This window comes from Vigna unguiculata, chromosome 5, assembly GCF_037176805.1.
Source record: "Vigna unguiculata cultivar grain cowpea cultivar isolate G323 ecotype 2 chromosome 5, ASM3717680v1, whole genome shotgun sequence".
Classification (NCBI taxonomy): Eukaryota; Viridiplantae; Streptophyta; class Magnoliopsida; order Fabales; family Fabaceae; genus Vigna; species Vigna unguiculata.
Window position 1 is genome coordinate 13,278,340 of NC_140796.1, and position 21,095 is coordinate 13,299,434.

Here is a 21,095-nt window from a genome sequence, read left to right on the forward strand (position 1 = left end):
TTTTCGAATACCACCTTATTTCGAAGAATTTTATGATCTGAGAGACTTGCATTATGTCTGCACTGTATTTTGTGGTGATCGATATTTTCGCATGAGGATTTTCGACTTACAATGGACTGAAATAGAATACCGAGGTATAGCTGATAGTTACATTGCAGAAGAAGATTTGGTGTGGTCTAGGTTCTTGTCTTCTTTCAGGATTCTGTTAACTCCCAAAGAGGTAAATCTGTAGCATTTATCATTCTTGTTTTGTGTAAAAATAACTGTTTCATATTTTAGTCTAATATTGTATGATTTTCGGAATGCAGCCTACAATTAGCTTGGATCCTTATTTCCACCTATTCTGGGAAAAGAAAACAGTTTTTGACCAGGAGATGGAGTTTGTTGATCCGAATTCTAAAACTTTCAAGTTTAAGTTTCATGTGACCCCAAATGCAACCACGATTTTTCGTGGTCCGATTCGGAAAATGTTCAAATACTATAATCTGAAGGATGAAGTCTACTTGCATATGATTTATGTATCACTCAATGTTTTCTTAATTAAGTTATTTTCAGTGGAAGGAATCGAGATTGCCTATACTCCAAATGCAGCATCTTGTTCTGGTACTGCAAAAAACCTTGAAGATGTTCCAGAAGATGATAGTGACAATTGCTTAATAAAATGTTTGACTGCTTATGATGTTGGTGCATCGTCACTGGTATGACTTAGTTTTATTTATTACAGTAAATTTATTTGATTTCTATAAAACTTTGTAGTTACTTACAATCTTTTTAATTCCTATTTCAGTATCTGAATGCTTCATTCGTTGCCAATGCATTTTCGACATCTAAGAAGGAATGCCTATTATCAAATGGTAATGGAATGTACTGGCAGTGTTCAATTAGATGGGCTCAGAGGGCGCGCACTGAATGCTATCTGGGGTGTGGATGGAGGAGATTTGTCACGGAAAATAAGTTATGCGCTGGTGATAGGATAAAGTTAGAAGTTAGAAGTTATCTAGTGTGTTGCTGTAATATTTAACTGGAATGTTAAATTTGTGTATGCTGTGGTAATATTTTGGTGCTGTTTACGCACAAGGACATATTTTTTTGGTTGGCACTTGTATTTTGGTATGTATGCCAACGTTTTATTTAAATGGATGTAGTATGGGTATCTATATTAAACAATTTTGTTAATTCAGCTAACGACTAATAGAATCAGTTTACATAATGGTAAACCTTCATTTTCGATCACGTCTTGTTGAAACAATAAATGTTCCATATAGAAAGTAGATTAGTTTCCAATAAATAGGATGGATTGAAGTGATTAAGTGGATTTAGAAAACAAAATGGAACAATACTTATAACCTGTATTTTAATAGTTGATAAAATGTGAAAAAACAAATACTGCGTTTATGCAAGGTAAATACGTTTCACGCTCATTAATTGGTGTATATGGTTATGTTTCATTTCAATTTATTACTGTGTTGGTGAAAGAAATCATTAAATGGAGGTGGCGGTAGTGTAAAAAGAAAAAGAGTTCAGTACATAAATGCATTCTTTATTGAACATGAATACGTGTTTACCATGGTTAGTCTCGCAATAAATGAGGACATAGTTTTTAGTTCGAATTACTATGTCAACCATTTCTGAGGCAATTAGCTCATGCAACAATTCATACAATGCTGCAGTTGTTCCTTTTATCAGGTATCATCCTTTTTCTTTGTATCTGAAACTGTATAACTTCAAAGTCATTAGATAATGGACATGGAGTTTCACATTAGTTCTCATATCTGCTTTGTCTATACAAAATACATAACCCACTCAGTTATCAAAATGAAATTAATATAGTCTGAATTTCTATACATTTTGAAAGACTTCCTTAAATACAACATTTGTCGTTGAAGACAATGGTTTTTTGTCAGAATCATGGATTAAAATTTTTAATCCCGATTTACTCTGAACCCTAGAAACTGCGACATATAATTGACCATGGCTAAATACTGGTTTTGGCAAATATAATCCAACCGAACACAAATATTGTCCCTGTGATTTGTTAATTGTCATTGCATAAGATAACATTATTGGAAATTGCCTTCTGATTAGTTTAAATGGCCAAGGAGATTGAGATGAAGACATAGACATACGTGGAATGTAAACTTCGTTACCCTTTCTGTTTCCACTAAGAATCTTTGCTGCTATTACATGTTTTTGCAACCTTGTAATAATTAATCTGCTTCCATTGCACAACCCCTCTGATTGATCCAAGTTTCTTAGCAACATTATAGGAGCTCTGATTTTGAGGGTTATTTGATGACTTGGTAAACCTGATGTAGTTAATGAATTCAGGAATTCTGGAGTAAGAACATCATATTCATCGTTTATTGGATTATCTGTCTTATCAATTGTATCTGCACTTAGGTATTCTTGTTCTTGTCCTGCAAAATAGTCATAGTATTAGTTACTGCATATATAATTCATATTCAATATGTAACATATGTGACTAACAATATCCTAATAATTACCTGAAATTAAAGATAATATGTATTTGTTGATTTCTTCTACTGTTTCAATTCTACTGGCCAGTATAGCTCTGCTCTGCAGGAAATTATCATTTTTATAATTCTCCAATAGATCAGGATATGTGCTTAACACAATAGCTTCAATTGGATCATTAAAATCAGAGATCAAAAATTCTGGAGGTATTTCGATATCCACAACACCATCATTGGGTTCGCACAAGATACCATCACCTAGTTTTACAATCCAATCGGAGAATTGCTGAATTTCGCATGTTGAAGTGCTTGGTAAACCTGGTTGTAGAAGTCTCATGTTCTTTGTCAATGTCAAAACTTGACAATGCTGCCATAGGTAAGAAGCATTGATTGTTGCATGTACAATGTCTGATCTAGTTCCTCTAGGAATGACAGGTAATATCTGTCTGAAATCACCTCCAAAAACTACTACCTTTCCTCCAAATACTAAATTTGGTTTCATTTTGTCTTTCATTATGTCATTTAAGGTCCTGTCTAGAGTTTCGAAACAAAATTTGTGTGCCATTGGTGCTTCATCCCAAATAATGAGATAAGCTAATTTTAGTAGCTCAGCAGCTTCAGAACCCTGCTCTATGTTACAAATTGAGTTTTCCATGGTTGGAATTGGAATTCTGAACTTTGAATGTGCTGTCCTTCCTCCTGGCAGCAATAAAGATGCTATACCACTTGATGCAACAGTTAATACAATTTTTCTCTTAGATCTCAATGCTGAAGAAATAGTTGTCCACATGAAAGTCTTTCCGGTACCCCCATAGCCATACAGAAAGAACATTCCTCCCACATTTTTAATAACAGCTTCAGTAACTTTTTGAAATATGTCTTTTTGTTCCCCTACAATTGTAATTCACATATTAATTATTGAAAACAAAAAATGTACTCATGATTGGGAATTGTTTGCTGAAATAGATTTGCTTGGGTGACAGGATTGTAGTCAAGTTCTGAGTACACCAATCTGTTCCCACATTGAGCTATAATAAAACCATCTGGATATGGCATTGTTGGGAATTGTTTTAGGCTTCTTCTATTACTTTGTAGTATCTCTTCAATATGGAATAACGTCAAGTTTCGCAATATATCAAGTGATAATTGCAGTTCTGCATTAAAATTCAGTTACTTAAGTATTCATTTCTGTTATTTCAGTAACTTATTTCTCTTATAAGTTTATAATTTTAAGACAGACATACCTGGATTGCCAGCTTTTATTCTTTCCCTATATAATATGTCATCAGATAGCCATTTCCAAGTTTTTTCCCATAGATCTAGTGGTTTGTTGACACTATTGGACAATAGCATTGTCACGAAAAGTTTCCTTAGATAATTTCCACTGCCCCAATCTTTGGCTTCTTTGATTGCTTCTACATATTCCTTATCATCTGCCAAAAATCCCAAGGTTTCACATGCTTCTCTAAAGGTTGAATATAATATATTATCCACCGTTCTGATATCTTCATAACATAAAGGACCTTTGACAACAGTGAGCATCCTCCTTAGATAGTATAATTCACCTGTTGATGGTGGAACCCAAATAAGTCTTCCAATTGTGTTTCCTATTTTCCTGGGTTTCCAACATCTGTCTTTCTTGACATAGACAAATTTTGACACAATCTCTGGGTATGTCAAAGTTCTTGCCAATTCATACTTTTTATTACATTCCATCCAACTTGTAAACATTGATTCTGCTACAGTTGCTTTTCCTATGACTTCATCAATAAACTCGTCGTCTTTAAAGTACACTGATTGTTCTCCGGGAAGATGAAAAAATAAACGTTCAACAGCTGGATTCCTGCCATGCATAGGAAATGAAAATATTCTCCAACATGCCTCAGATGGTGATATGTATCTACAATCAAGATATTGTTTAATTTCATCTCCTGACTGGTGATGAAGATGAGTTGCATTGGTATTATTAACTATAGCCGCTGTAATTCTGTCATAACCCTTGTTGATGTATTTGAATAAGTACTTAATTGAAGTACTTTTGTTGCACCATTCAACATTGATGTGACCTTCATATTTAAGTAACAATTTAGGATTATATGGAACCACATATTGATTGTCTAAAGAAACATGATTCTTGACCACGCAGACCCCATTGTCTCTTCTTCGATATTGTGGAAATCCATCTTCTGAAATAGTTGTACTACTCTGAAATTTTTTAGGATAAAAGCGTGAGCATTTACCATTCTTCATGCAAGGAAGGGATTTATTTACTACTCCACAGGGACCATGAATCATATGATCCTTCACACATTCATATAGTTTAGGATTTGCAATTGGGCACGAAATTTCAGCTGATATTACTTTATCAATATCATCAGCGCTTGGATATTTGTCATTTTGGTGCAAAAAGAGAAGCAGATGAGCATGAGGTAGACCATGCTTTTGGAATTCAATAGTATACATGTCTGCATTGTAAATTCATTCCATTAGTATATGAACGAACAAAAAAAAATTTACGTTATCAAATAATAGGAAAAAGGGAATATACATCCAATGACCCTGCCCAACAAATGATTCTTCGTAAGATCTGCTAGAAGATGATCAAATTTGATTCGGAAAACCCTTGCAACCAAGTTTGGTCTATCAGATGCAGATAAATTTTGATGTGATAAAATTTTGTGTATTTCAGGCCACTTCGGATTGCATGTAAAAGTAACAAACAAATCTGGAAAACCAACATGACTACAAATGGCCATTCCGTCAAAATAAAGTTGTTCCATAAATCGCGTTCCACCAACAAAAGTGGAAGGTAGTACAACTCTTTTGCCTTTTGTAGATCCTTCTTCTTGAGTACTTGATTTTGATTGGAAGAGGTTATCGTACTTGTCCACTCTAAGCTTGGACTGGTTATTTCTTATGAATGATAACCTTTCAGACTCTAGCATAGTGTATCCATCAACAACAAATTGTTGAAACAATCGCCTAAATCTTAGTAGTGTCTGTGCTTCTAATTCTCTACTCTGAATCCGGAAGCAGAACCATTCCCTTATTGTCAAGCGATTTCTCTTCATGTTTTTTGAAGTACTTGTGACTCGATGATTAACATCATGCCTATAACCATCTTCCCCATATGGAAATAGTAAAGGATATTGGAAGCCTAGGTAACTCGTGTGAAGTTCGTTAATTCTCTGCAGTTTTCCACTTCTATTTTCCATTATGATATCTCTTGGGGAAGCACTGTCAACGTCACCAACAATTAGTGCTGCTACTTCTGAAACGGTAGGAATATTATATAACCTTCCATCCTTATTCCTATCAGCAATTAGCCTTAATTTAAGATCATGGAAAGGTTGTTCTCTGTAACGGTCTCTAGCAACTCGGAATGATTTGGCATGAACATTGAATTCATCTAACATTTTTGTTAATTTGTCTACAATATCCACGTCAATTTTGTTGTCATTGCTGAAAATTAATAGAATCTTAATTAATACAACATCCAAAATATCAAATTGCTGTTTTAAACAAACTTTAGCTTCACGTACCTTAAGGATTGGATTCTGTTGTGTGTTTCATTTTCAATATCATAAATATATAGTTGGGCAAACTTAGGAATTTGTCCTGCAAGCGGGAGCAAACTACCTATTCTATGGCAAGCTTGGCCTTGGATCCTCAGATTGGGTGGACCATGACCATTGTTATAGCTGTTATCAACTTTGGCACCTGGTGATGTAAAAGCAAACATCATATTATATGTACGAATATGTTGTTGGAAATTTTTTCCTTCTATGCTATTGGAATCAAACAATAATTGCTTCAAAACAGTAGGAGCATCCTTCAATAGAGGTAACTGCACTTTTCCATTTTCACAGCACAAATTAAACTTTGGAATTGCAGAATGTTTATGCTTGTCTATCCTTTCTTCATACCACATGCATGTTTGCAATAGGGGCACGTATAAATTGGGTCACCTATATCTGCATAGCAACTGAATGTGTATCTCGATTTTAGAAAACATTTATAAAAAAACTAAATATAGTAAAGTCAAGATGTAATTAATAGTATCTTATCTTTCGTCAAATTGTATGGAATAGTCAGAGTCCGAAGTTGTATATGTTTTTTGCTTTATATGTTGATTTTTTCGCATTTTAACCATCTGTTGAACTGTGATAATTGAAAACAGTCAGAATTAAACAATATATCCATTTGGTAGTAGATAAATTAATTAATACCTTGGCCATTGTCTGGATTGTCTGCATTAGTACATGGTTGACTTATTTCTTCACCCATATGAAAATGAGATGCAGTTAAGGAAGAATGTTGACTACTACTCTTATTCAATGAGCACTGATTATCTTTTTCCTGCTCTGAAAAAACAATCTCAAACCTAGGCAATAGGTTTTGTCGATGAGAAGCATTACTATCTGGAACTGCATCTCTATTTTTATGACATTGTACTCTTCCAGAAGTGTTAAGTCTTCCTCCAGACAAAAATTGAGTTGTAACATCAGACAGTGGAGTACACAATGTTCTACCATGTTGGCTTTTAGAAAATATACCACACTCTTTAACACATTTCTTATTGATCCTGTTTTCTTTCAAAATCATTTTTCGCTTCAATCTTGCTTGGGCACAAGCAATCTTCAATATTTTTTTATTAGCCTCCATTCCTGCGTTTTTAACATACAGCACAATCACTTCAGAATTTATTTCACACCATTGGATTCAAATCAAATAAATAATAAAAACATATTCTACAATGTATAACTATAGTTTTGAACAACAATAAACAAACCTCAACGCAGTGTAGTTTAACTTTTTTATTTTTGTAGGCATTGGAGTAGTTTCATTATTTTTGTTGCTACTGCAAATTATCATCCCTTCATTGCAGACCACATAACTTAGATGTTTATGCTGTAGTTATTGCAATTAGTCAATTAAAATGGCGCCAAATAAAAAAAAGATAGGATTTTTTTGCACATAAATCTATTTCATATATTGTCGTGTCAATTTAATGAAATTAGTATATGCAATGAGTGCTTCATATTTTTTTCGTATTTAAAACTTAAACTAAATAATTAAAAGGTCAGAGTATTAATTACACTGACATTTCATTACCAACCGTCATTTGAAACGGTAATTTTTTTTTAAAGTTTAATATTTATGTCATGTCCTTCGACTTCTTCACTTTCCATTGTCCAATCATTCTGCACTGCATTTCTCAAATCTATTCCAATGGCTTCATCTTCCCGGAATGCTATGATGTACTGCCATCCATTTTGGGTTTCAATCTTTAATCCAACTAAGGTAAGTTTTTTAATTTTTTTGGTTTAAAGTTAGTACCATCTGTTTTCAACCATTGATGTGAGAAGGCAAATGCAAAACTTCAGTATAAGTTTGATTTATGCATAGGAGCAATTATAATATACATTCTGTGGACATAATATTACAAACTGGAACCCATTCTTTAGACTGTTTTTTTCCTATTTTATTATCTGCACAAATAAAATCACAGAGCGTAGTACATCCATAATTTTTCATTCCTCTACTTCATACATATTGCAGGAATACATTCAATTTGACCCTGGTTTCGTTGTTTACTGGTCAAAGGAAGTTAGACACAATCTAAACTACTTAGTGGACCCAAGAGGAAATAAGATAGTTATCCGCATAGGTCAAACTTCAGTGCCTGAAAACTTCTTTTGTGGAGGTTATGAAATAACAAGTTTTTACAAGTTCAAAGAAAACTATTTTGTTGCAATAAAATACTTAGGAAACAGAGTATTTGACTTAAGGATTTTTGACACTGACATGACTGAAATCCAATACCCTGCCCCAAAAAATCCGACACATGTCCACCCAGAAATCCCATTGCCCAGATTCTTCAACTGTTTCAATGTCAAATTATCCATACAACAGGTAACATTATCGATACATATAATTCATATGTAACTGGTTTATAATTATTTCAGTATAAACATAAAGATAATTTATTTATGGTACAGGAATCTATAACCCTTGCTGATGCATTCTCACGGTTTTGGGGTCCAACATTTGCGTCTGATAACTTTGAGATGATTGACCCAGTAGGAAACATCCACCAAATTATCATTTCAAGAGGATTCTTGCATATGCGTTTTATTACAAAGGGAATTCCACAGTTTATTAAATACTATGATATAAAAAATGATCATGTACTGAGGCTAACTTACATGGGAGATAACAAATTCATAGTAAGGATATTTGATTTGGCTGGTGATGAAATCACTTACATCACCAAATCAACAGATGAATGCAGTAGTACAATGGAAAGCAACGATGAAAATGCATTTTACTTTTCAACAGAAAAAACATTGACTGAATACGATATCCGCTCATCATCACTGGTAAGTTTCATTCCTTCTGAAATGTATATGTTACATGAATTTAGAGAATTACTTAACATATTGTGAATTTCTTTTACAGTACTTGGATGCACAATTTGCTGATGTAACCTTGGTAAAGAGTCAAAAAATCTATAACCTCAGCAATGAAAATGGTGATTTATGGGAATGTAATATCAGATGGAGTAACAGATCGGGTATGGGATGCTACATCACTCAAGGATGGAACCAGTTCTGCATTGATAATGGAGTTGAAGCTGGAAACAAAGTGATGTTTGGAGTTGACAAAAACCGTTCAAGGACAATTCATGTTTTAATCACTTAATGTAACTACGAATATTTATGACTTAAGTTTGATAATAGTTTACGGGCTTTTTTTTATTTGCTTTTTGCAAGACTATATGTTTCTGTATGTGCAGATCTACTTAATCTAATTTCCTTTATTATCAATCATGTATATCCTTTGTTTGAATATTGGTAGCTATAATTTTATCAATCGCTCATTATATAATAATAAAAGATGGTTCATTCATATATTCGAGAATGAGTCTAACATCAAACAAAACACACAAAATATGAAGGACAATGTAATTGAACCCAACTTACAGAATATATATGGCTAAAAAAGTGCTTAACCATAACTGTTCCAAAGCACCCAAAATTATATACATCAAACATATACAAATCAGAACAACTTAATTTAAGTTTTCTCCTTCTTAATAAGCTTCTTCATCTTAGTGCTGGATAGTTGAGCAGAATCGATGTCCTGAGAAGATTCATTCCAATTTTCATTACATGGCAATAACCTCTTTCCTGGAGTTCCAATTACAACATAATCCGACTCATTATCACCAGTTGCACTCAAACTCATCTACAAAATTAAGAATAGAAAATTGATCATGTAAAAATACTCTATGGTTTTAATTATGATTAAAGATAATGGAATAAGAATATACTATATCAGTATCAGTGTCTGCAGCCAAATTACAAATAGCTTTCCCACGTAATTCTGAAACCTACAAAACAAATAAAACCACATATCAATTTATGTAATATATACTTAAAAATTGTGATTCAGAATAACAAAAAATCAAAACTGCATCTTAATATACTTACCATAACACTGGAACTCTCAGAAACCAAATCCATACTGCATTTATCAGTACCATCACCAATCTACATATACAAATAAAATAAAATTATTTTACATTTATATGTATTTCATATGGAAAGAAATACATAAATCATTTCAAAATAATATTTACTTGAAGTGGAGGAATAAGACTTTTAACATGTGCCACTATTTCTGAAACATTTGAAACTTTAATGACAGATGCACACTTAGTTCTTGGTTGCGTTCGAACTTTAAAAGCAAATGTACAGCCTAGCATTACATCCAATGCATCAGGAAAGCAAAGGGGATCATCTTCACCAGCCTATTGTAATTAACAACAATGCAAATATAAACAACACTGAAAGCAGAAAATATATACGATGAAAGTATAAATTTGTAGACCTCAATCATTTGTTTCTGCAAATCAGCAGCAGACAACCCAATAATGTTGCTACATTCTTGGTCCCATACAACAAAGTTAGCATAATTGTTTGAATCATCACAGACCTGGACCTGGAGCCTATACCTGCAAAGTACACAAAAATTGCAATTAACAACTAACATACATCACAAAATGAAAAATACAATAAAACAATATACTAACTTGAAAACAGGTAATGCATTATCTCTATCACAATAAGTGCACTTGAAAGAAACTGCTTCATAAGTCCTTTTGTTGCAATTGTTGCAAACCAAATAATACCACCCTTCATTATCTAAGTTAAACTTAACAGTTGTTGCAACAGTCACACATACAACTTCCTATATCAAAAGAAAAAATTTAAGTTAAAATACAATAAGAAAAAACAAATGAAATAAAGTATTTCACAACACTTGCTTTCATACCTTCTTCATTAATGGGATTTAAGACAAACTTTTTACTAAACATTTATATACAAAACGTTCAGCATCAATATATTGGGAAGACTGAGTCAATTGACTTGCACACTGACTCAATATTAATTCATCTGGATCAATTCTGCAAGTCAAATAAAACATACAAAATCAACTATAGTTTTTTGATAGTATGTAAAATAACTCCACTACCAGACAAATAATTAAGATGGCTTAATATTCAGATAACTTACTCCTTCATTCATTTCTTAAAATCAACTATTTGAGGAAAATCACTTTCCATTATCAACTTTGTACCATTCCACGTATTAGAAACAGAAACTGGCCATTCACCTACATATGAAAACCAATGTTAGAAAAAATCAAAATCACAATCAACGAAGAAGAGATTTCATAAAGATTTATACCTGCAGCTGGTTTGATTTTTGCTTGAGTAATGACAACCACAAGCTTTTCCGAATTAGCTACGTCATTGTACCTCTATATAAACTTCTTGCAATATTCATCCCACAATGTACAACAAATAGCAGTACCACTGCAAAAATACAAATTTTTCAGTTCAAATAAATCAAAATATTAACATAATAATACAGTACAATTATATTAATTTACCTGAGATCCACCAAAGTAAACACCACGTTTTTTGACTCTACACTTTTAAACTGAGGCTTAATTCTCACATTCTCAACGACACCAATCAAGTCTCAATGACATAATATATAAAATACAGTTAGTATGAAAATCATACGAAATTTTTCTAAATAAAAATAAAACAGTTATTATATTTGTCATACCTATAAGCAAGTCAGGAATAAAATTGCCACTAACAATATCTTTTATACTTTTAAAGTTGTAAGCGAAGTTTAGCAATAGCTTGCAACTTCACGGATGTAGCACCAATAAACAGTAACTTGTAAGGATGCTCACATACCCTATACTGCCCTTCATTTTTCAGTATCTTGAAATTGTGCATGATATATGTTTCTCCCTCAATCAACTTGCTATCCCATAAATCAAACTCTTCCCTGCGAACAATGCAATGTATTTTGTCCGCCTACAATAAAAAATCAACAGAACAAATTAAAATACATAAGACATCCAAAAACTAACTCAAATGTTTAATGAACAAATACTTACATTTTCATCCATCAGAATCATCTCCAATTGAAGAGTAGAATCACGGGACTGAACATACCAATGATCAACAACTCTAACTCCCAACTTCAGAGTTTCCCTCTTACCATCAATATCTTTAATCATATCCAACTTCTTCGCCATTGCACTTCCTAAAAACACCATAAAATCAGTCAAACTTCCTGATGTAGCCTACGTAAAAACCAACCATTAACTACATATTAAAAATATGAAAATACAAAAAACCAAGAACAAAAATATAAACTGGAGTAAATAAACTACATATTAAAAATTTAAACAGTAAATAAATTGGAAATTCAAGAACAAAAATATAAACTGGAGTAAATAAACTAACATCAGAAAAATAAAACTAAATAAAAAACAACAAAGAACTATAGAAGCGATAAACGACAAAATAAAATTATCAAACTAATTAAAACCAAAACGAAAACAATGACCGGAAAAAAAACAATCTTAACACAGAGCACAGAAAATATAAACTTCTTTCCAAATATCATTCCATGATGAACATAAACACAGAAAAACAACAATCCAAACACAAAAAAATAAACTGGAAAAAAAGTTAAACAAAAAAACACAATTTGAACAGAACACAAAAAACTTCTTCGATATTTATCACGTAAAGTTGAACAGAACACATTCTATCATTACCCATAAACATTAAACAAACCAAAATAAACAGAAATACAGAGAAAAAACAAAGCATCTTCATATTTTTCACGTAAACTTCTGTCCAAGCAACATTCCATGATGAACAAAAACACTGAAACACAGAAAAACAATCTTAACACAGAGCACATAAAATATAAAATTCTTTCCAAATATCATTCCATGATGAACATAAACACAGAAAAACAACAATCCAAACACAAAAAAATAAACTGGAAAAAAAGTTAAACAAAAAAACACAATTTGAACAGAACACAAAAAACTTCTTCGATATTTATCACGTAAAGTTGAACAGAACACATTCTATCATTACCCATAAACATTAAACAAACCAAAATAAACAGAAATACAGAGAAAAAACAAAGCATCTTCATATTTTTCACGTAAACTTCTATCCAAGCAACATTCCATGATGAACAAAAACACTGCAACACAGAAAAAATACAGAAATACCTGGAGTAAGGCAAAGACAGTAAACGAAGAAAGAAATGGAAAACAACAAACACAATATAAATACACAACTTCTTCCACATTTATCTGTGAAACTTCCTTCCACAGCAAGCTTCCGCATTCAAACCAAGTAGAAGGCCTGCACTGGAAATGAAAGCTCGTCAAATCAGTCTCAGATGCATTAAAAACTATGCAAAATTACGAAATAACCTAAGCCAATTAAACTACGGACCAGAAAACAGGGACAAATTTGGAATTCCGTCTTCAGCTGCTCAAACCATTCATAAAGGGCACCAAATTGACGAAAAAGCCATTTAATTGGACACGTGTCAGCGCATCAGATAGGGGTATTAAGGTAACATCCCTAGTAGTTTGTTTTCTTAGTTTTAAAGTAGATTACATATTCTCAGTTGTTTAAAATTGTTTGTAATTTTTTGTGTAATTTGAATGAACTGAAGAACGAACAATTTGAAAATGAAGAAGGCAGATAAAATTCTGAAAAGTGCAAATCATAATGCATTACTAATTAAGGCTTTTAAGCCTTCCATCAAAATATCAGTGATCAAAATCCAAAAATTCTTAAAGTACATCCTGATTTCCAATTATCACATTCATAATACATAACAAAATATTCCCCTCCCCCAAAATACATTCAGTAATCTCATGATGGACGTGGTGGCCTTCTTATTTGCATTTTTGGCCTCATCTTTCTAATTCCATAAGTTGGTTGGCTGGGTTATTGTACTGCAGTGTTGGGTGGTGGTCCTAGTGCTGGTGGGGTTGGTGCTGCTGCTGGTGGGGTTGGTGCTACAAGTGGAGTGGGTGCTGCAAGTGGAGTGGGTGTTGCATGTGGTTGACTTGGTGGTGGTTCACTTTGTGTGGGTTGATTTGGTTGTGGTGTTGCAGCTTCAGTGGGACGTTCTTCACAGCCATGGACAAGAAGTACTAGACAATTGTTCCTCTTGTGCCCAAGTGCGCGACAAACTGAACATCTCTTTCTATGACCACCTGGCCTCATTTGGGTGTTATCTTTTCTAAGTTCCCAAGCTTCCAACTTTCTCTTCTTCTTTGGTCTCCCTGGCAGTCTTCTTTTAAGTGGTGGTAGAACATCAGGAAAGACAGTTGTTTCCCAAAAAAGTTGACCATTGGCAGGAAGAACTATGGAGTTGTATATCTCCTAAACTCCCACTTCTTCACTTGTACCCACATTCTCAAATCCCACTTCTTCTTCACTTGTACCCACATTCTGAACTCCCACTTCTTCTTCCAAATGCCCAATACCTTCACCCACAACATCGTCAGCTACAATCACAGGAGCAGGAGAAGCGCACCTCCTTAAACTGTCAACCACTTCACCTTCGTCTGATCCAATTTCAGTCTCTTGGTTCCTAGCATCTTCAAGTGGAGCAGACCTTACATTTTCAGGGTGGAGCAGATCAGACTACAATCTTAGTTCCTAGTACCTCAAATTCACTAACAACATGACTGCTTCCACCACTCTCTATAGGTCTCCCAGCATCTCCTTCAAGTTCCACTATATTATCCTCTACCTGGGCTTCATCAACTCCATGCACAACAAACATATGCACTTCACCATAATGCCTTGCGATATGAAGCATATTAAGTGCACCCCTGTCATCATTCAAGGAGTGCAACAACATCTCAACACAATAACACAACCTCTTTATGCTATGATACCCCATTTCCTTAAGAGACCCCAATATTTCGAAATAACTCCAGCGGTCAGAATCGCATGACCAATGAGTAGTTTCTCCACCAACATACTTACACCACTCATTTTCAGTAAATTCACCACGGTGGTGGACCACAACCTCAAACCTTTCATCAAACATTGGAAACACACAAAAAAATAGAAAAAAACCTGCAAATGGTAAACAATGTTTAAATGGGGAACAAATACTCCATCTACAACCGACAAACCGACAACTAACCATGAAACCCACCCCACCACAAATAGCGACAACACAAGCAATTAAAAATGGTGGGTCACCAACGAAAACAATAAACAATGCACCACCGAAAAAGCAACTACAATTTAAAATATTCCATGGAATGCATAAACAAAACCCTAATCATTAACACTAAACCCAATCAATACTGACCAAAAATAATACCTTAAAGCAGGACATACCTCCGCAATGAAAACTTTTTTCCCTCCGCAATGATTGTCCAAAGATGAGCAACGAAATTGGATGCCAGAAATTGATCTGAAAGGCCAAATTCCACAATTTCAAAGAGCAACGACAAAATCCCCAATTTGACCCCCAAATCCACAATTCGACATAAACAACTCTAAACCCAATTTAATCCAACTTAAACCCTAAAAAGAATCCGCAATTTCAATTAAATGGTCAGCACAGTGCAAACAGACACGTCACACAAAATCACCACGCTAGCATTGTTCCGTTAACGATTTAGATGGAGTTAAGGAAAAGGAGTTGATTGAAAACAAATTACGAAAGGTAGGACCAAACTGAAAACATTTTCAAAAGTAGAACCAAAGTGAAAAAAGTCGTCCAAAACTAGGATGAAAAGACCATTTAAGCCTAGTTTTTTTAAGCAAATATATATTGTCCTTTATCATCAGGAAAAACTAAGGAAAAACTAACATACAAAATCAACTCCACATTATAAGTGTCCATAAACTATAAAAATAATTAAATTTTAGTTTCTTATTGAGACTCATGTATGAGTTTGAATTTTCTATTTAACTTTTAGTGTTATTTTTTAATGAATTTTCAAAATACATTAATAAACATTACACTGATTTTAAGTTTTAAAAAATATTAAAAATATTTTTAATACACTAATATCAATACATTTTTTAGGGATGAGCAAACGTGGAAGTCACACATTCACTTTGAAGAATTTGTGTGGAGTTTCGACTTTATAATTGCAAAATCACATTCTTTCAATATCTTTGCTCAAGTGATAGTATTGAGAGGTGTAAATTGTACTTTTACACAATTATCCTCATTTTTTTTATATATTACAAATTGTATGTGTACTACATGTTTTCTTATCTTTTATTGATTTTTCTTACATATTTTTGTTTTTATTAAAGTTTTGTCACCTGTTTAGAACTGTCAACTTTATTAGTAATCTTAGGACTGGCCCCGACCCACACAGAGCTAGGTCCCATTTTATTGGCTCATACATTAGGGGACTTTTCCAAAGTTCCCAGCCCCAAAAGCTCCTGGTAAAAGGGTGAGACAGGATTAGGGCCGGGTTAACCCCCTTCTCCTTCTATCAAAATCTAAATGGTATCTTTCACCTACATAGAATTTATGATAACACTTTAGAAAAATTTTGTTCAACTTTTCCTATGCCACCATTTTTTCAGACGTTTTCTTCTAAATTAAAGCTTAACTTAAGAGTTCATGACAGAAAAGCTTGAACATTTTGCTCGAATTCAAAAACATTATATTAAAAACCTGACTAATGTTTTCGTACACTATAAATTTTATAATTTAATCATTATATCTAATTGATATAAAATTCTAACAAAACTATTGCATGAAAATAAATAGTTCTTTTAAACTAATTTTAATAAATTTTACAAGAAAATTTTTCAAACGTATAAACATTACATAGCAAGAGTTTTATGTAATGGTAGTGGACACACAATCATTGAATTAGGCAAATTAATGGCTATACTAATTATGTATATAATGTAACGTCCCATTTAAAATATAACATAATTAAATGAAACATTACACAAAATAGTAATCGAAGCAAGGTCTTGGAGTATGAACACTATTCCTTACAATTGTCCAAAGAAAAACAAGAAATGACCTAAGGCACACAACGATGCCAGTAACCAAGTGTAATAGTAGATCAACAATATTTCAAAATAAAGCCCAAAGACAAGAAAATACATGGGCCATAACCCTAAAAGAAACTCAGGTGAACAGAAATCCAGCCCAGATGGCTATGCAGCGAAACCTCCATCACCCTGATGACCACGGGGAGTTCTCGCATCTGCTCACATCAATAAATTGATGATCATCGCAAAAAGAGAGAACCACACAAATAACACAAACAAACAGAAAAGGTAAGCTAGAGCAAACATGATTTATCATACAGTCACTTACAATTTCATATTCTAATGCATATATCAACCAATCATGTTATGACTCACAAACAATACATTAAGACTTAAGACACGACCCATCCAGATACATATAATTAGTCGAGTTCAGCGAATGCTTGCACTTGTGGTGGCTTTTACTGCTCTACCGAGCTAAATGTTCTAGTGTCTTATCCCCCACACACAAGGTTAGCCCTTAATGGGTTTCATGCCTCCTACTACTCTCACCACTCGAGTCAGTACGCTCTATGTGAGACTAACTAACTTTCTAGAGTGTCAGGATGCAATCCTTACTAAACTATATAGATGGGGCACCACCATGAACTTCCGCTAACATAGGTCATGAAATTATGTCCTCACCAACTAAGGCACCACCATGAAATCTCACCTAGAGATTCATGGAATTACGCCCTAACCAATGAGGTACCACCACGAAACTATCGTGGGATTACGCCCTAAACATACCAACAACATGTTCCACTTATCAACAATAACATTCATTCTCATACCAATCCCATGTCACTTTTATAACCAACCATTCCATACTCAGTTCATGCCAAAATCATGTTAGCTCAACATTTCAGCCCATATAATCAGATCTCACATGCATATTCATATACTTCATACTTAAAATAGGGTAATCCAGGTCAAGCATACAATTAACAACCAAAACACATGGAAAGAACAGTCATAGAGCAAAACCCCACATCAGTCTCGCTCAAGCCAAGGACCTTCGCTCAGGCGAAAGGGATCTTTCGCTCAAGCTACAAGTTCTCGCTTAGGCGAGACTGCCAACAGAGAGCCTTGCAAGGCTCGCGAGTTCTCGCTTAGGCGAGCCCTCCTCGCCTGAGCGAGGCCACCCCTCGTCCAAAGGTGAAGTTCCTCGCCTGGGCTACCCCTGTAGCGACGTGCCTTAAACCCTCACGCGTTCTCGCTTAGGCGAGCCTCTCTCGCTTGAGCAAAATAGTACCTCGCTCAAAATGAGAGCTCTCTGCCCGAGTGAGAGCTCGAGTGTGAACCTAGACCTGTTTCTGCAAGTCTCGCTTTGGCGAAAATGACGAATCTCGCCATTGTTCTCCCTGCAACAGCCACACATTCATACCCAAACAACCATATAATATTATCCATACATTAAGAGTAGCACTTCAGCCATACAAACGCGAAAACCGAGCAAAGTAAACAAGATCGAAGTAAACAAGTAGGCCCTAGCTTCCTTTACTTGGAAAGTGCTAGCCAAGAACTTTGACACCCAAACCGTGGAGCACAATAACTCAAGGAATAACTTCGAGAGTTGGAAAACATTGGAACAAATTCAAAATGGGTTACCAAGGTGAACCCTAGTTAGACTCACGACCACAGAGCTGGAAAGAAAGAAGGTACGAAGGAGAATAAACTTACGTGAGCAGAAAATAATGGAGTTGAGCGAACTCGAAGAGGAAGGAAGTCCAAACCCTAACGGAGCTTATGTGGAAACAAGGAGGGGAGTAAGGTATTGTTTTTCGCAAGTGGGAGCAGAAAGGATGGGTTAGGCTACTTTAGGGGCCTTGACACCCTATGGGCCAACCTTTAGGCCCATCTGCTTAGGATAAGCCCTTAAAATTAGGGCATAAAAAAAATAAAGGAATAAAGTGGGACTTACATTCTCCCCAACAACAAAAAATTTTGACCTCGAAAATGAAGACCTACCAGGAAAACAAATGTGGATGTGACTTCCTCATATCCTCCTCTAATTCCCAAGTAGAGTCACCTGTCCTCCAGTCCCAGATGACTTTCACAAGACTGACTGGTGGTACCTCCATAGTGAGATCCTTCCTGATCTGCACATTCTCTGCTTCCAACACATGAGACGGATCGAATATGTACTTCCTCAGTTGTGACACGTGAAACACCAGATGGAGGTTTGCCAACTAAGGAGGCAAAGCAATCTCGTAAGCCACATGCCTAATCCTCCTCGAGATATGGTAAGGGGCAAGGAACTTAGGAATGAGTTTTTATTTCTCAAGAAGATTTTTTGGAATGAGTTTTATTTGATTTATGTATAATTTTCAGTGAGTGATGTTTTTATTTCTCTTACAATGACTAGTACAATTAAGTGGGGTCCGGAAGCTGTGAAGTTTTGTCATATAATTTTTCTTTCTAATGTTTAGAGAAAAGCTCATGGGCTGGCCCTAGCCCACAGGGCTTTTGTGAATTTTTTAGCCCTGTAGACTTTTTAATGGGGGCTTTTTTGGTCCCAACCCACATGAACCAAGACCAAACCTTGTAAATTGGACTAAATTGACAGCTCTACACCGGTTATTTAAAATATTAATAAACTTAAAAATGAGAAAAATAAATGAATAATATTTTTTTAAAATCAATAGTTAATTAAAATTATTTTGAATCAATCACATTTCATTTAAATTACTAACACCTACTCAAATTTTAGTCTAACTAAATACATTACATTTTCTAGTGATTTAAATTATTTTCAACTAAATTAATTTAATTTTTTAAGTTCATTTTAATTATAGAAACAAAAAAGTAATTTTATATTTTAATTTAATAAAACAATTTTTTATCTATTATATTCATCAAATAATTCAGATTATCTAATAATAATAAAATAATATATTAATTTTAATATATGGGTAAAATAATAATATTACATTTTAATCTATTAAAAAATTTATTTTATCACATTATCAAATTTTTTACAAATTTTTGTAAACTTTATCTTTAATTTCATCGTACAAATCTCTTAATAAAAATAATACAAATTTTATTTTTAAATCTATACAAATTCATTTAGCTCAATTCATTTTGGACAGAAACTCAATAAAAAATTTGGACTTATCTCAAAATCATCAAAATTATTGTCTCTGATGTTATTAGAACAAATAATGAAAGATACGAATGTTCATAGAAGGTTGAATCTTATCTGATAAACAACACCCTAAAGATGTGTGTCTTTCCATCTGATTAACTTCTTACATAATTTCTCAATTACAAATCTCACTAATTATACATATCTATAGTTAACAATAATTAAGTATCATTACATTGTTTTCCTAATATAGAATAATAAAATCATTAATTCTTTGTCAATAATTTAGGTAATTAAAGTTTGATTTATATTAACACTTCATATTGAAATTAATTTTATATTCATATTAATTATGAATGTTACTTTTATATTATAGTAAAATGTTAAAATAATTACTGTATCACTGGTATAATAATTATAAATCACAACATTTTTAATCATACTAAAAATTCGTAAATTAAATTTTAAAAATAATTAATTATAACAAATAAAAATTATATAAATATGTCTATATACATTAATGATATAAAAACATTAATTAATCCTAAATAATCTTAATTGTTAAAAAATAATAATATTTGTTAAACATTTATTTAATGAAAAAAAAAACTGCATAGAAATTGGTTCAGAAGAGTCGATTCAGCAGAGAAATCAAACCAAAATTTGGGATATATCTTTCATAATTTTATATGTTGAAGATTAACTGAGTTCACTTTCTCATATATAAATCTATTCAGGAATTTTAAGTTTCTTTTGAGTTTACCTTCAAACACTTACATACAAGCCTTTACGTTGAAGTTTATATATTTCAAACATTTCAAAACACTACACCATTTTTTTCCTGTTCAAAACACATACATTGAAAATATAAAAGATCTTATCAAAAAGTAACTATAATGTATTTAATATAAAAAAAAAAGTATATATTGTGCTTCATATTCAAACATTCTACTGTCATATTTATTGCACCACCTTATCTCTTATGCTCTGAACATCATGGTAGCATAAAAGAGAAACACGCAAGAGAAGAAAAAAAACCTTATGTACAAGAAACAAAGTCAAGAGTATCTGAGATTAAGAG

General features: G+C 33.3%; 2 protein-coding genes across 2 annotated transcripts; both read right to left on the bottom strand.

The window, feature by feature from the left end:
• Positions 1-1,839: 1,839 nt before the first annotated feature.
• Positions 1,840-6,405, bottom strand: LOC114184371 (uncharacterized). The gene is made up of 7 exons (XM_085672969.1): positions 6,017-6,405; positions 5,023-5,936; positions 4,746-4,939; positions 3,719-4,679; positions 3,421-3,628; positions 2,505-3,376; positions 1,840-2,417 (listed from the first exon to the last, which is right to left on the bottom strand). Exons 1-7 carry the CDS (start codon positions 6,403-6,405, stop codon positions 1,840-1,842), a joined length of 4,116 nt encoding a protein of 1,371 aa, XP_085529095.1.
• Positions 6,406-9,415: 3,010 nt separating this feature from the next.
• On the bottom strand, positions 9,416-10,823 carry LOC114184372 (uncharacterized). Its single transcript, XM_028071684.2, has 7 exons — positions 10,815-10,823; positions 10,573-10,730; positions 10,371-10,494; positions 10,120-10,290; positions 9,971-10,030; positions 9,811-9,870; positions 9,416-9,725 (listed from the first exon to the last, which is right to left on the bottom strand). The coding sequence occupies exons 1-7, from the start codon at positions 10,821-10,823 to the stop codon at positions 9,555-9,557; spliced, it is 753 nt and encodes a 250-aa protein (XP_027927485.1). The 3' UTR covers positions 9,416-9,554.
• Between the last annotated feature and the right edge of the window lie 10,272 nt (positions 10,824-21,095).